General features: G+C 34.4%; 1 protein-coding gene across 1 annotated transcript; it reads left to right on the top strand.

The window, feature by feature from the left end:
- The first annotated feature begins 9,878 nt into the window (after window positions 1-9,878).
- Window positions 9,879-13,233, top strand: LOC103261933 (sarcoplasmic/endoplasmic reticulum calcium ATPase regulator DWORF). The gene is made up of 3 exons (XM_021713111.1): window positions 9,879-9,954; window positions 12,885-12,983; window positions 13,074-13,233. The coding sequence occupies exons 1-2, from the start codon at window positions 9,942-9,944 to the stop codon at window positions 12,977-12,979; spliced, it is 108 nt and encodes a 35-aa protein (XP_021568786.1). The 5' UTR covers window positions 9,879-9,941; the 3' UTR covers window positions 12,980-12,983; window positions 13,074-13,233.
- The last annotated feature ends 2,586 nt before the right edge of the window (window positions 13,234-15,819 follow it).

Genomic DNA, 15,819 nt, shown 5'->3' with positions numbered 1-15,819 from the left:
TTTTTTTTTTTTTTTTTTTGAGTTGGAGTCTCACTCTGTCGCCACCTTTTCCTGTCTCAGACCCAATTCTTATTGCTCATGCGGGTCCTTGACTAAAGTTACTCCATCTTGAATATTACCCAAAAGGACCACAGGAAAGCCCACTGTGGGGGAGCATGGTGGTGTAAAACCACAATGCAAATGCTATGTTAATAATATTATAATAAGCCAAGATCAAGTTAGGACATTTAGTTAAGTTACTGTGCCTACGTTTAAGCAGTAAAAAGTTCCATTTAGCAGTACATCCTGGGTTGACAGAATGTTTTTAACCACACTAACCACATTTTCAGCCAACATTATATAATGGGGGTGGTGCAGGGGCGTTCTCGCAGGTGTTAAGTCTCCTCAAGACACTCCCTCTTTGTCTGCCTAACCAGCTTCTGACTGTCTCCTCTCTCATTACTGTTAGGTTGATGCTAAGCACTTTGTATATATTTCTCTCTTATTCTGTATGCTATTTCTAACATTTTTTTCCCAAAAGAAATAGACTCAGAGTGTATATGTGACTTGTTTAAGGTCACACAGCTATAACTGGAGCTGGCATTCAAACTTGATCCCAAATCCCTGCTCCTATCACTGTCATACTTTCTGTGACACACAGGGAGGAGTCCCCAGGGAATAAGATCAGGTTGTCTATGATATTTTGTTACTTTTTATTCATTTGTCTCAATACATTTCACATTTAGGGCATCTCACTTTGGATAAACCTTGCACATTAAATTCTGTTGCACGTTTCTGCACTCCATAAGAACTTTGAACACAAATTTCTTCACACCACAACTCATTGACAAAAATTGATAATATGGAAAAGTCTCACCCAATCCATCAAAACGATGTTAGTCAGACCTGTCATAAACAACATCCTACTCTCTGGCCTCATCCCTGGTCTCCCTTTTTGTTGAGCAATCAAGGGCCGTCCTGGGCCATGTGCCCATGCTCTCTCATCTGGATCATCACAACAGCCTCCTAACAGGTCTTTCTGCTTCTCCCCTTGCTGCCAATCACAGCAGCCAGACTGATACTTTAAGAATTCAAGTCAGATCATGTCACTTCTCTCCTTAAAATCTTCCACTGGCACTCTGAGTCATTCAGTGAAAAGCCAACATTCTAACAATTATTTTAAGTCCTCCTCACCTCTCTGGCCTCTTACTCCTCCGCCCTTGCTTCTTCCACTGGTGCCAAACTCACTCCTTGCTGCTTTTTAGTCCCACCAGGAAAGCCGGTCTTAGGATCAACTTAATTATTATTAATATTAGCCTTAGTTAGCCTTTCTTTTTCTCTTTTCATAGCACTTATCACCTTTCAGAATATAACTCTGGAGGGTGGGGATCTTTGTTCATTAACATACCCCAAGTGCCTAGAATGGTGTTTAGTACCACCAATGGTCTCAGTAAACATTAACAAAAAAAATTTCTTCAACTTCATTGCTATTTTCCTTCACATTTCTCTCAATTCTGTTTTGCCTTCCTCTTCTTTTTTACCTAAGGGGCCCAGAGGTCTTTCTAGAGAAATTTCTTGTTTAAAGAACAAATTTGAACTTTAAAAATGGAGATATAATTCACTTACCATAAAATTCACTGTTTTAAAGTGTATAACCATCACCATGATCTAATTCCTGAACATTTTTCTTGCTCCCTAAAGAAATTCCATATTCTTATGTAGTCACTTTCCATTCTCATCTCTCTTTAGTCCTGAGCAATCACTGATCTACTTTCTGTCTCTATAGATTTACCTGTTCTGGACTTTTTTTTTTTTTTGAATTGGAGTCTCACTCTGTCACCCAGACTGGAGTGCAGTGGCCACTCCCGGCCACCGCAGCCTCTACCTGCTGGGCTCCAGTGATCCTTCCACCTCAGTCTTCCAAGTAGCTGGAACTACAGGCACACGTTACCACGCCCGGCTAATTTTTTTGATTTATTGTAGAGATGAGGTCTTGCCAAGTTGCCCAGGTGGGTCTCAAACCTGCGGGCTCAGGCAATTCACTCACTTCAGCCTCCCAGAGCACGGGATTACAGGCTGAACCACCGGGCCTAGCTTGGACTTTTCATATAAATGAAACCATATGATAAAATATGGCTCCTTTCACGTAGCATAATATTTTCGAGGTTCAACCATGTTGTAACATGTTAACAGTACTTCGTTTCTTTTTATGTCTGAATAATATTACATTGTGTGGTTATGCCACATTTTGTTTATCTGTGCATCTGTTTATGGATATTTGGATCATTTCCACTTTTTGGCTGTTATGAATAATGCCTTTTGAACATTCATATATAGTTTTTGTTTGAACATCCGTTTTCAATTCTTTTAGGTATAAACCTATGAATGGAATTACTGGGTCATAGGGTAATTCTATAATAATTCTTTTGAGGAACTAAACAACTATTTTTCAAAGTGACTTCACTGTTTTACATTCTTGCTAGTACTGTATGAGGTGTTTCAATTTTTCCACATTTTTGTCAACACTTGGTTGTCTTTTTTTTTATTACAGCCATTTCACTGTGGTTTTGATTTGCATTTCCCTAATGACTAATAATGTTGAGCATGTTTTTATGTATTGGAAGTGCATATCTTCTTTGAATAATGTCTATTCAAATCCTCTGCTCCTATTAAATTGAGTTATTTGTCTTTTCATTATATATTCTGGATATGAGATCATTGTTAGATGTACAATTTGCAAATATTTTCTCTCTGTTGCCTTTTTACTCTGCTTTGATGCACAAAATTCATTAATTCTGGTGAAGCTTAATTTGTCTTTGGTTACTTGTGCTTTAGGTATCATAGCTAAGAGACCATTACCTCATCGATAGTCTTGACAATTTAATCCTTTGTTTTCTCCTGATTTTATAGATTTAGCTTTTACATTTAAGTCTTTGATGCATTTTAAGTCGAATTTTATATATGATATGAGGTAGGGGGTACAACTTCTTTTTTTTCATGTGGATATCCAGTTATCTCAACATCATTTGTTGAAAAGACTATTCTCCCCTTAATGTATTCTCTTAGCATCTCTGTTGAAACTCAATGGACCATAAGTGTATTGGTTTATTTATCAGCTTTTGATTCTATCCCATCTAGGGTTAAAAATAAAACTGGCTGTTGTGTCTGTCCTTATGCCTTTACCACATATTTTTTTTTTATTACTGTAGCCTTTGTAGTAAGTTTTGAAATCATGAAGTGTGGGCTCTCCAACTTTGTTTTGCTTCTTTAATACTGTTTTGACTATTCGGGGGCCCATGCAACTTCATATAAATTTTGGAATTAGGTTTTCCATTACTGTAGAAAAGGCCATTGATATTTTGTTAGAAGTGCATTGAATCTGTAGATCACTATTGGTAGTACTGCTATCTTAAGAATATTAAACTTTCCAATTCATGAACATAAAACGTCTTTCCATTTATTTAGGTCTTTAATTTTCTTCAGCAATGTTTTATCTTCAGAGTACAACTCATATATATCTTTGGTTAAATTTATTCTGAGATTTTTATTCCTTTTGATGCTATTGTAAACTTTGTTTTTTTAGCTTAACTTTCAAATTACTTGTTGCTAGTATGTAGAGATAAAAATGACTCTTGTGTATTGTCTTATATTTTGCAATTTTACTGAATTTGGTTGTTACATCCAACAGTTTTTAGTGGATTCTTTAGAATTTTCTCTATATAAAATTATGTCAACTTCAAATAGAGATTATTTTATTTTATGTCTTCCTTTCCAATTTGGATGTCTTTTACTATATTTTTTTGCCTAATTCTTCTGGCTAGAACTTCCAGCATGATGCTGAATAGAAGTGGTGGAAGTGAATGTCCTTGTCTTGTTTATGATATTAGTGAGGAAACATCCAGTCTTTCACCATTAAGCATAATGTTAGCTGTGGATTTTTTTTATAGATTCCATTTATAAGTTTGAGGACGTTTTCTTCTCATCCTAATTTGTTGAATGCTTTTATATTGAAAACATGTTGGATTTTGTCACACTTTTTTTACATCTGCTAATGTGGTCATGTGTTTTTTTCTATTAATATGGTGCATTATTTTAATAGGTTTTGAATATTGTGCCAACTTTGCGTTCTTGGGATAAATCCCAAGAATTTGACCATAGTAGATAATTTTTGTGTGTTGCTAGATTTGTTTTATTAGTATGTTGTTGAGAATTTTTATATCTATGTTGGTCTGTTTTCTTTTCTTATATCTTTGGTTTGGTATCAGGACAAGAGTGGCCCCAGAGAATGAGTTGGAAGTGTTTCCTACTCTTGGGAAGAGTTTATGAAATATTGGGTTAACTCTTCTTTAAATTTATGGTAGAATTTACCAGTAAAGCCTTTTGTTCCAGGGCTTTTCTTGTGGGAAGTTTTATTATTATTATTATTTAAAGTTGTTTACTTATTATAGGTCTATTCAGATTTTTAAAATTCCTTCTTGAGTTAGCTTAGGTAGTTCATGTCGTATAAAGTTGAGTTCATTTCCTGTAGGCTATTTAATTTGTTAGGATAGAGTTGTCCATAGTATTCCTTCATAATAATCTTTCATTTTTGTAAGCTAGATTCTTTAATTTCTCATTTTCATAATTTGAGACTTCTCTTTTTTTCTTGGTTAGTCTAACTGAAGGTTTGTCAGTTTTGTTTATCTTTTCAAAGAACCAACTTTTGTTTACTTGATATCAAATTGTTTTTCTATTCCCTATTTCATTACTTTATTCTCTAATCTTTATTGTTTTCTTCCTTCTTCTTACTTTATACTTAGTGTGCTTTTCTTCTTTCAGTGTATATGGTAGAATGTTAGGTTATTGATATGAGATCTTTCTTTCTTTTAGCTTAGGCATTTCCAGCTGTAAATTTCCCTCTAAGCATTGCTTTTGTTATGTCATATAAGTTGTGGGATGTCGTGTTTTCATTTTCACTTATCTCAAGTATTTCCTAAGTTTCATTGTTAGTTCTTTTTGATTTGTTGGTTACTTAGACATGTTGCGATTTAATTTTTCATATATTTGTCAATATTTTAAATTGTCTTCTGAAGAATATATATAGTTAGGTGTAGTATTCAATAGCTGTACGTTAGGTCTAATTGGTTCATAGAGTTGTTCAAGTCCCCTGTTGCTGATATTTGTTTAATTGTTCTGTCATTGAAAATGGAATATTTTTTCAATAATTGTTGAAATGTTTATTGTTGCTTCAATTTAGTCAGTTTTGCTTCATGTATTTTGAGGTTCTCTTATTAGGTCATATTTGTTTATAATTGATTCTTCTATAAACATGCACTTGTTTGTCTCTAGTAAAAAATTTTTTTCCTTAAAATATGTTCCATCTGATATTAGTACAGCCACTCTAGCTCTCTTAAGGTTATGGCCTGCGGTGGCATATTTCTTTTGCTACTATTTTCCTTTCAATTAAATTTGTGTCTTTAAATCTAAACCGTCTCTTACAGATAGGACATAGTTGGATCACTTTTTTATCCATTCTATCTTCTTTGTCTTGCATTTGAAGTGGTTAATCTATTTAAATTTAACATAATTACTTTTAAAGTAGAATTTGCATTTGTTATTTGTTTTATATATGTCGTCTTTTTGTTCCTCTATTTCTTCATTACTGTCTTATTTTGTTAATAGATATTTTCTAGTGTATCATATTTTTTTGTGTGTGAGTTGAAGTCTCACTCTGTCACCCAGTCTGGAGGGCAGTGGCACACCTCTCAGCCACCGCAGCTTCAACCTGCTGGGCTCCGACATCCTTCTGCCTTGGTCTTCCAAGTAGCCAGAACTACAGGTGTGTACTACCATGCCCAGCTAAGATTTTTGATTTACTGTAGAGACGAGGTCTCGTCAAGTTGTGTGGGTGGGTCTCAAACCCGCAGGCTCAGGCAATCCATTCACTTTGGCCTCCCAGAGTGCTGAGATTACAGGCTGAGCTACCAAGCCCGGCCTAGTGTATCATTTTAATATCTCGTAATTTCTTTTTTTTTGTAGTTATTTTCTTAGAAATTGCCCTGGAGATCACAATGAACATCTTAATCTATAGTCATCTAGTTCAGATTAATATCATCTTAACTTCAGTAGTACACAACTTTGTTTCTACAGGGCTCCATTCTCTGCATCCTCTTTGTATTATTATTTTTATATAAATTGCATCATTATATATTGTGCAATATACTTATTGCAGTTGTCTTTTAAATTAGTTAGGAGGAAAAAACTTGTAAACAAAAAATACATTTATATTGTCTTTTTAATTTGTCTACATAGTCACTTGTAGAGGTGCTCTTTATTTTTTCATGAGGATTTGAGTTACTATGTAGTATCCTTTAATTTTATCCTGAAGGAACTCCCTTCAGTATTTGTTAAAGGGAAGTTTTGCTACCAACAAATTATCTCAGTTTTTGTTTATCTGAGGATGTCACAATTTTTCTTCTGTTTTTAAAGACAGTAGGACTTGTTACAGAATTCTTGGTTGACATCCTTTTTCTTCTTTGAGTGCATACCATTGCCTTCTGGAGTCCATGGTTTTTGTTGAGAAAAAAACTGTTAATTATTTCTTGCTGCTTTCAAGATTATTTGTCTTTGGCTTTTGACAGATTTATTATGATGTGTCTAGGTGTGGGTCTCAAGTACATTATTTAGAATTAATTGAACTTCTTGAATACGTACATTAATTTCTTCACAAATTTGGAAAGTTTTTGCTTTTTTCAAATATTTTTTTCATCCCCACTTTCCTTTCTTTTTCCTCCGGGACTCACATTATACATATGTTGATATGCTTGATGGTGTTCTACAAATCTCTAAGGCTCTATTCATTATTCTTTAATTTTTTCCTTTCTGTTCCTTGTACTGTATAAGCTCAATTAAACTGCTTCAAATTCATCAATTCTTCTTTCTGCCTGCTCACATCTGCTGTTGAGTCATTATAGTTCATTTATCATTTTAATTATTATACTTTTCAACTTCAGAATTTCTTTTTGCTGTTTTTAAGATAATTTTATCTCTCTACTTATAGTCTCTGTTTGTGAAGACAATGTTCTCATATGTCTTTAAAAGTTATTTCAGGATATGTAAAATAACCTTGCTAATCAGTCCAACTTACAGACTTTCTCAGAAACAATTAAGTCAGATAACTTTTTCACACCTGTGCATGGGCCATACTTTGTTTTCCTTTGCACGTTTTATGACTTTATTGTTGAAAATTGAGCATTTTAAATAATATAATCTGGAAACTCTTGAAATCAGATTCTTTCTGTCCCTAAGAGTTTGTTATTATTGCTGTTATTTTGTTCATTTGCTTAGTGACTTTCTAAGCTGATTTAGTACAATCTGTATTCTCTGTTGTATACAGACACTAAAGTTTCTTCTCAGTTAGCCTAGTTGTTAGCTAATGGTTGGACAAAGATTTTCTTAAATGCCTGGAACCAATATGTCTCCCTGACTATGACAACACGCTCTGTATATATATATTGAGGCATGCCTTTAACACTCAGCCAGGCAATTGACAAACTCTGCTTTACCCTTTACTTTCTGCTTTGAGTCTCAAGGTTAGCCAGAGGTGAAAGCTTAGGACCTTTTCAGGTCTTTCCAAAGCATATCTACCACCATGGACATATGCATATTAACATTACACTCACCCACCTGGGCACCCAGCTAGTCTTTAGCCATTAAGTAAAGATCCATTGAGCATTTACCACTTCCAGTCCTATATACTGCAGTTCCAGACACTGGTGGTTAGAAATATTTGAAAAGTGAGAAAATCTGATTTATCTTGAATAAGGCACCAAATATTTGAAATGTTTAGCTCAAGTACCCTAGAAGAATCTGATATCACCTTGAGAATAAGGGATTTGAGAGCTAAACTTTTAAGAGAGTATGTAAAGTAGAGTGTTTCTAATTAGTATTTCCTATGAGAAAGATTAGAAAATGGTCAAATATAGGCCTGTGGGTTTATGAGCTCAAAGTGAAACCAATCTAATAATGAATAAAACATTTTTCCTGAATAAATATTATAAACCCTTTTAAAAATTACTGATGGGATACCAAGGAAATGAGATTTTATATTGAATCCTTTTCTGAAGTCTGGGAAATTCATGTTTATTGAATTAGTTTTTTCCTTCTTTATTTCTATAGAAAAGTGAAAAATTAATGATGAATTATAAAGTAATCCCTCCTCAAACTCCAAATTGGTAGCAATATTGTTAATAATAGTCAATTTTATATCAATAAGAAAGATTAAGATAATTGAAATGGAAATGAGTGTTTAAAATTTAAAACCTTTTCAATCATTCTATTTTCATATATTTTAGGCAAGTTATTTTACCCTAGTATGTATGTTTGTTTTTCTTGTGGGCACCTCACTTCTTCCTTTGAATGTCTTTTTTTCCCTTAAGATAATTAGTGTATTCATTTGAACCTATTTTATTAAAAGTTTTCATATTTAAGTGAGATCAAAGACCACTTTTCCTTTTTCTCTCTGTCTCTGTATCTCTTTTTAACTCTCTTTTGCTCTCAGTTAACCTTTAATATATAATTATTTAACATTAAAAAAATCCAACTTTACTAGGTAAACAATACATAGTTTCTCTGCTTACCTGGTATAGGCAGGCATTTTTTCAATATTAAATAATATATTTGTGGGGAATGGGAGAGATGAGAGAGAGAGAGAGAAAAGATGACAACTTAGTATAAATGACACAAACGTGCCAGATTGTTGGTCACATACTCTAATCTAGAGGTAGAAATGTTCTCCTTGCCTGTGTGCTGGTAGAATTCTGAATTCATATGACACCAAGGAGTTGAGTGTGACTGAACCATCACTGCAAACTGAAGAGTAGAGAGATGAGGCCTTCTAGGTGTCTAAACAAGGGGTACCAATTTTTATTCTCTAGGAGATGGAGAACCATTGATAGATGTTTAGAAATGATGAGGCATGGACATTTGCAGGGAAACATCACTCTTGGAGCTCTGCAGAAATGGATTTGATCAGGCAAGACCTATCTCTGGAGGAAGATTCCCTTAATCTTATGTTCAATTTTTTGGGGGGAAGTTGGTCACAGGTTCATTTTAAAAGCTTTTCCATCCAGACCTCAAAATTGAAGTTATTCCAATGAGGATCTAGAGAATAGTCTAGGTCATATTACATAAACCAGGTTGGACTTTGAAAAATGAAATGTCCTATTTTTACACATTGCTAATAAAAACAACAAGCTCATGACTGCTCTCTGAAAATTCCAGGCAATGCCATAGTGTCTCTATTGTTTTAATTTCTGGTACATTTATATTAACATCTTCTGTTTTTAGAATGGTTCAAAGGAAAAGGCACCATTTCATTTATTTAATCCTCTGCATCTGTAATGTAATAAAGAACTGACTATATTTCACACAGCTTTTTTATGTTATCTTTATGCAACTCCCATGGGTAGATATTATTATCCTCATTTTAAAATGAAGGAAATTGATACCGAGGTTTAGTAACTTGGCTTTCATTACAAAAAATAGCAGAGTTAGAACTTGAACCCAGGTCTCTCCAATACCAAATGCTTTCTTTTTAGTGTGTCCCCTTCCCTCCTGCATAGAACTTGTCCGGTTGTAAACTCATTCTTCCTCTGTACACACCCTTTACGAAACATTTTCTTCATGTCATCTGGAAGCATTGTGAGAAATAAAAATCTGCATATCTTTGCATTAGGATAATAAAGCTTATTTAATTATTTAGGTCATACAGCCCCTTGTTTCTGCCATAATCACAGAATACAGAAGAGCCAGAGGAGTCCTGCTTTCCAATGACTTACATCACTCTGCAGACAATTGGCAGCGAGGAGAGGGGCAGCTGCCGCACTCTTCAGATATCTCTCTATTTAAAGTTCAAAGAGACTCCGCAGAACAATAAGGAAGAGGTAAGCGTGGCCCTGACCAAGTCACCAACAACAGGAATAATGGCTGAAAAAGGTAAGATTTAAAGATTTTCTTGGCCAGAAAGATTTTCAGACTTTGGTTTACCTATGTGTCTTGGCATTTTCCAGTCATTGTGAAGAATGTGGTATCTCTTGCAAAGGATCAATAACCATATCTGTAGTGTGGCTGGAAAAAATGCATAAGAGATGCAATTTATGGGTCATGCTTTTGCGCTGTGAAACATTTCGAAAGGATCACTCAAACAAAATAGCTTAATTTTGTTCATGCTTATTTTGAAAGGTGAGTTAGAAACCAGTTATTCTTCAGTGTTGTATTAGATTAGAAGTGTTAGGGTGTGCTCGACCAGAATTAAGGGCAACTGGGTTCTGTGTCAGATCTGCTACTAAATGGTCATGTGAATTTGGAAAAGGTTTCTATCTCTCTGAGCCTGTTTTCACTGTAAAATGAGAATGTGGAGCTCAGTCATCTCTAGGTTGTCCCACATCTAAGTATTTTTGTGTGTTTTAAATATTTTTTACATTTATATTTGTATATAATAATTAACTCCAACATAACAAAATATGTTACACATAGAATGTGTCTAAGAAACAATTTGAAATACCCACAGAAATTTCTGCTTTTAATCCTGAAAATAACCTCCAAGATATGCATATTACCACGATTCCCATGTTGCAGATAAGGAAACTAAGGCATAGCAGTTTAGTAACTCGTCCATGATCACTAGACAGTGGTGGTACCAGGTCTTGAACCCGTACAGTCTTGTTTGAGAGTGCAGTGCCCTTTATAACACTTCCAGCTGTAACTACTTTGGTATGCTCAGAACTGGACACTAGGGAAGCATTTTGAAATTACTCTTCATGTTTAAAGAGAGGCTTTGTTCTTATTTGTGCTTGGAACCTAAGTGACAACTGCAAAGTATGTTGTGTTCTCATGTATTTTTATTTCCAAACTATGCCACAGATTGTGGTAAAATTGAAAATATTAGGGATAAAAGAGCACTAATGCATGTATACTTTGAGTGTTAAAATGTGCATTCAGTTGTCCTGTTTTTCAAGGAATAGTAAATAATGGGATATTTACTTTTAGGGCCTTATGACGTATAGATTTTATTAAAATATTCAAGTATAAAATATTTATAAATGCTCAATTAAAACATCAATATTAATTTTCAAGTTCTCTGAAATAAGGAAAAATACTAAGTCACACACACGCACAGTTCAAAAAAGTTACTGTTATGTGTTCCCATCATAATGGTATTTTATTTTATTTATTTATTTATTTATTTTTTGAGTTGGAGTCTCACTCTGTCGCCCAGACTGGAGTGCAGTGGCCGCTCCCGGCCACCGCAGCCTCGACTTACTGGGCTCCAGCGATCCTTCCGCCTCAGCCTTCCAATGTAACCGGAATTACAGGCGAGCGCTACCACGTCCGGCTAATTTTTTGATTTTATTGTAGAGATGAGGTCTTGCCTGCCCAGGTGGGTCTCGAACCCGCGGGCTTGGGCAATCCACTCACCTCAACCTCCCAAAGGCGCGGGATTACAGGCTGAGCCATCAAGCCCGGCTCATAATGGTATTTTAACTGATAAAAAGTTTTTGTCCAAATGAAAGTAAAGGGCATCTCTTAAGGTTTGCTTTACCCTTAAAGCAATGTCACATTGCTAGTATAGAGGAGGATTTTTTCATTTAGTGGTTGATGCCTTGTTCAAGTTCACAGTGAGACAGAAAAGCGAGGAAAGCCTGTTGAATTTGTCAGTTAAGAGAGACTCCAACATTTTTGGAAAAACAGATTTGAAGTATTGAAATTTATTTCGACTTCAGAAAGTTGACTTTTATAAGAGTGTCTTCTAATTTTAGAAGTGTCTCGGCTCCTGATGATTTTATTTTAATAGCATTTTTTAAAATTCACATTTTAAAGTGATGGAAATTGTAATAGGAGGGTAAGTGCTAAGAATATGCATCCTCTTTGTTAGCTAATGGCATAAGAAAGATCTAATTGTGCTTTTCAATTAAGAAAATATCTTATTCTTTAACACATAGGCATTAATTCTATAGGATGTCTTTGCTGTTTCTAAATCCTTTTGTGTGATATGTATTTGTGTGTGTGGTGTGTGTGTGTGTATGTGTGTGTGTTTGAAAGAACAAGACTGAGGTGCAGTGAATATTAAAAAAGAAATATATTTTTATATATATATTTTTATAAATGACTTTTTACAGCTAAGAGAAGAAATAAGAAGCACGGGAGGAATAATGTATAACAAATGTCATTTATGTGCGTGTTGGGTTATTATGGTCCATAGATTCAGGCTCAGTGCTGGTTGTTATATTGAACAATTTCTTTAAAAATAGAATCTTTTTTCTCTAGTCAAGAATGATTACATAAGATATGATGCCTTCCTCTTCCTGTGATATTTAAAATTGAAGTCAGCTATTGAGGTCAAGTACAATTCTCAACATGTTTCCCTGTGCTCGATTATGTAGTTTAGTAGGAATTACCTCAGAATTATATTAGATTGTTTTGATGTAAACAACTGCTCTGTATGTTATTACACAAGTGCATGAATGTGTTCTGTGTATACTAAACACACACATGGTGGTTAGAGTTTACAAAGCTTTGCACGTATGTCATACCGTTTGACTCTCACAACAACTCGGGAGGTAGATATCACAAGTCTCAGATTTATATCTACAAATAGTGAAGTTCAAGCCCAGAATTGCCCAAGGCCACATAACTATAAAAGGAAGGCCTCTGATTTGAACCCAGATCTTCTATTTCAAATGCCCCAGGTTACGGATTGAGTCACAGGTATCCTTTTCAGAAAAGAAAAAAAAAATATGTATAAGTATGACTAGAGAGTATATATATTTTTCTTGATATTGTCAGATTTCTCTTTTTCTTTTGATTCAGGAGATTTAGTACCGAAATGACCTACTTAATCTGGTTTTTGTTTGTTTATTTGTAAGCAGAGTCTACATATTCACACCTTCTAGTTCCTATTCTTCTTCTAATTGGCTGGATTGTGGGTTGCATCATAATGATTTATGTTGTCTTCTCTTAGAAAGGTAAGGCTTTTAATAATTGAATATTTATCCACATTATAAATTACTTCAGAAGTATTTTCGGTTTTACTAATGGAACATTTTATCATTCAGGCAAGAAAACATCAGATTGACTTCATTGAGAAGACTTAAGAAAAACATGAACATGACTGATTATTAAATGTGTCTCAAGTTAAATAACTGCAATGTTTGACTTCACTCTATAAACTTGGATTATAAGCTGGTACTTTGGTGTGCATAAGAATTTCTTCAGAAACATGTTTAAAATTCTGAGCACAAAAAGAACTATAAGGAATCATGAGTGAATTTCTCTGTACTCTGAGAGTAGAAAAAAATGTTCTTAGCAATGACCCAAAATGCATATACAATAAGGGAAAATTTTGATAAATTCAACTACATTACAAATTGTTTTGATGGTCCCATCCCTCAAAAATGTAGAGAAAATGGTCTAGAGATAAGAATAGACAATTCACAAAAAATAAAATGCAAATGTAAACTTGGCCCTTAACTTCTTGTTTCTAACAAGAGAAATGTAATTAAAACTACCCTGAGGAACCATTGCTCACTTATCAGATGGGATAAAATAAAGATGTTTGACAACATATATGTTGGTTAGTCTGTAAGGAAATAAAGCACTCTCATACACTGTCCTTGGATATTCTAAATGGTATACCACTTTTGGGGGTGTTTGGCAGTTAGTATCTATCAAAACTACATACATATTTAACTTTTGACCCCAACTGTCCTTCTTTTAAGAATATGACAATCTTCACAAAGCACTGGCAAAGATACAAAGTGGCATATATACAAGGCTATTCATTCTGGCATAAATTGTTATAGCCCCCTAGGAATAAGCCAAATGTCCATTAATAGGGAACTGATTGAATAACTGTGGTTATCCAATAATGTAGCACTTATGCAGCCATAAAAAGAAATAAAAGGGCTCTCTAGATACTTATGACTTGATACTTATAAGACAAAGTGTTAAATGAAAAGGCCAGATGTAAAACAATGCATGTGACCTTTTTTGTAAGAAAAGAAAGGTCTATACCAATATGTACACACATTTGCTTAAATAAAAACATTGAAACTGAGGAGACACAGTTGAAGGCTAAATATCTCTAGAGGTACCTTGTTTTATAGTTTTCATTTCTGGAATCATCCAAATATATTAGAAATTAAAAAGAAAAAATACCTCCAAATTTAAAACAAACTAAAATAAATGTAGTATATATCAAGTTTGTGGCCTAACCACACAGAGAAATCTTTCAAGTAACTTGAAGACATCGTATATTTGACTGTACGTGTCTTCTTGAATAAAAACATTAACCAATTTCAATAGTCTTTTTGTTAGTAGTAATATTGATATTGTTGGCTTGAAATCCATACCATCAGTATAAAAGTCAAATAAAACCCTGGTAATCTTAAATTTGAATTGCAAATATCAGTATGAGCCAATTATTTATTTTCTTTCCTCTTAAAAAAACGTGTATCCTAGCTCTGCCCATTAAAAAAGCTTAAGAGTAAGCGTTCTCACACCTTCATTCCTTAATTGTGGTCTCTTAAGTACCAATCTCCACTCAGAGGCAGGGATTCCTGCCCTAGTCTGGGGCAGGAAATGTACAGAATAATTTGTAACTTTATGCTGAATGGATTAGTCTGATGACATCTGCACCCAATGGTTGATTTAACATCACTAAAAGTGTTGCAGACTGATGCTATGTGCCTCCTGATAGGATTCAGTAGAAACTACACATTTCCACTTAGGAAGTATTCTTGCTGAAACAGGTAAGCCCGGAGAAGAACAAATTTCTGGATCAATCTATGAGGCTACTCTTAAAAAAAAAAAGATCACGAGGATATATTCATCCAAGTCCAAAGCATGAAAAATTAAAACAGACACATGACCTGATTTTTCTAACACATAACTAGCATTAAGAAGTGAGGTGGGGAAGGAGAAACTCTCATAGAATAAAAGAGACTTAAATAAATAGAAATAAATACTTCGGTATGAACCAACTACCAAAGACTCATTTTTGAATTTTCATGATGAAGTCATTAAGACATTGTTACTAACTTTGTTCACTATAGGCTATGATTTGAATATAGCTTGTTGGTTCCCACCAAAACTCATACTGAAGTTTAATTGGTCTTGGTTGAGAGGTGGTGGTGGTGTTGAGAGATGAAGCCTAGTGGAAGGTGTTTGGGTCATGGGGATAGTTCCCTCATCAGTGGCTTGGTACCATTTTCACTCTGACTCAACAGGATTAGTTCTCACCCAATGGATTGGTTCCCACGAGAACGGGTTCTTATAAAGCCAAGACACCCTTCAGACTTGGTCCCTCATCACACATGCTTACTTTCCATTCAATCTTCTCTACCGTGTTTTGACTCAGCACAAAAGCCCTCACCAGAAGCTGAATAGTCGTTGGTGTCATAGTTCTTGTACAGTCTGCAAAACTGTGAGCTAAATAAATCTTTTTTCTTTATAAATTACCTAGCCTCAGGTATTCCTTTACAGCAACACAAAACAGACACTATAATAATGATAATTGCCAATGGAAAAGAATAGGGTCTTACTGTTAGATACATACTGAAACGTTTGCAGGTTAGACGGTAGGATGTCATTGTCTTAAAATAGTCTGGCAGAAAACAAAATGAAAAATAAAGTGGGGAATATTAAATAAAACAGGCAAGATGTTGATGTTAGTTTAAACTGAGTGATGACTTCATGAGGATTTGCTCTACTCTTCTACTTTTGTGGATATTTAAACATTTTTATAAGAAGATTATTTCTTTTTCCTCCCAATGACTCTGTGTTGAGAACTATACCTAATGC

Source organism: Carlito syrichta, unplaced genomic scaffold, assembly GCF_000164805.1.
Source record: "Carlito syrichta isolate Samal-C Ts95f unplaced genomic scaffold, Tarsius_syrichta-2.0.1 Scaffold304229, whole genome shotgun sequence".
NCBI classification, from domain to species: Eukaryota; Metazoa; Chordata; class Mammalia; order Primates; family Tarsiidae; genus Carlito; species Carlito syrichta.
This window is presented reverse-complemented; position numbering and strand designations above follow the sequence as displayed.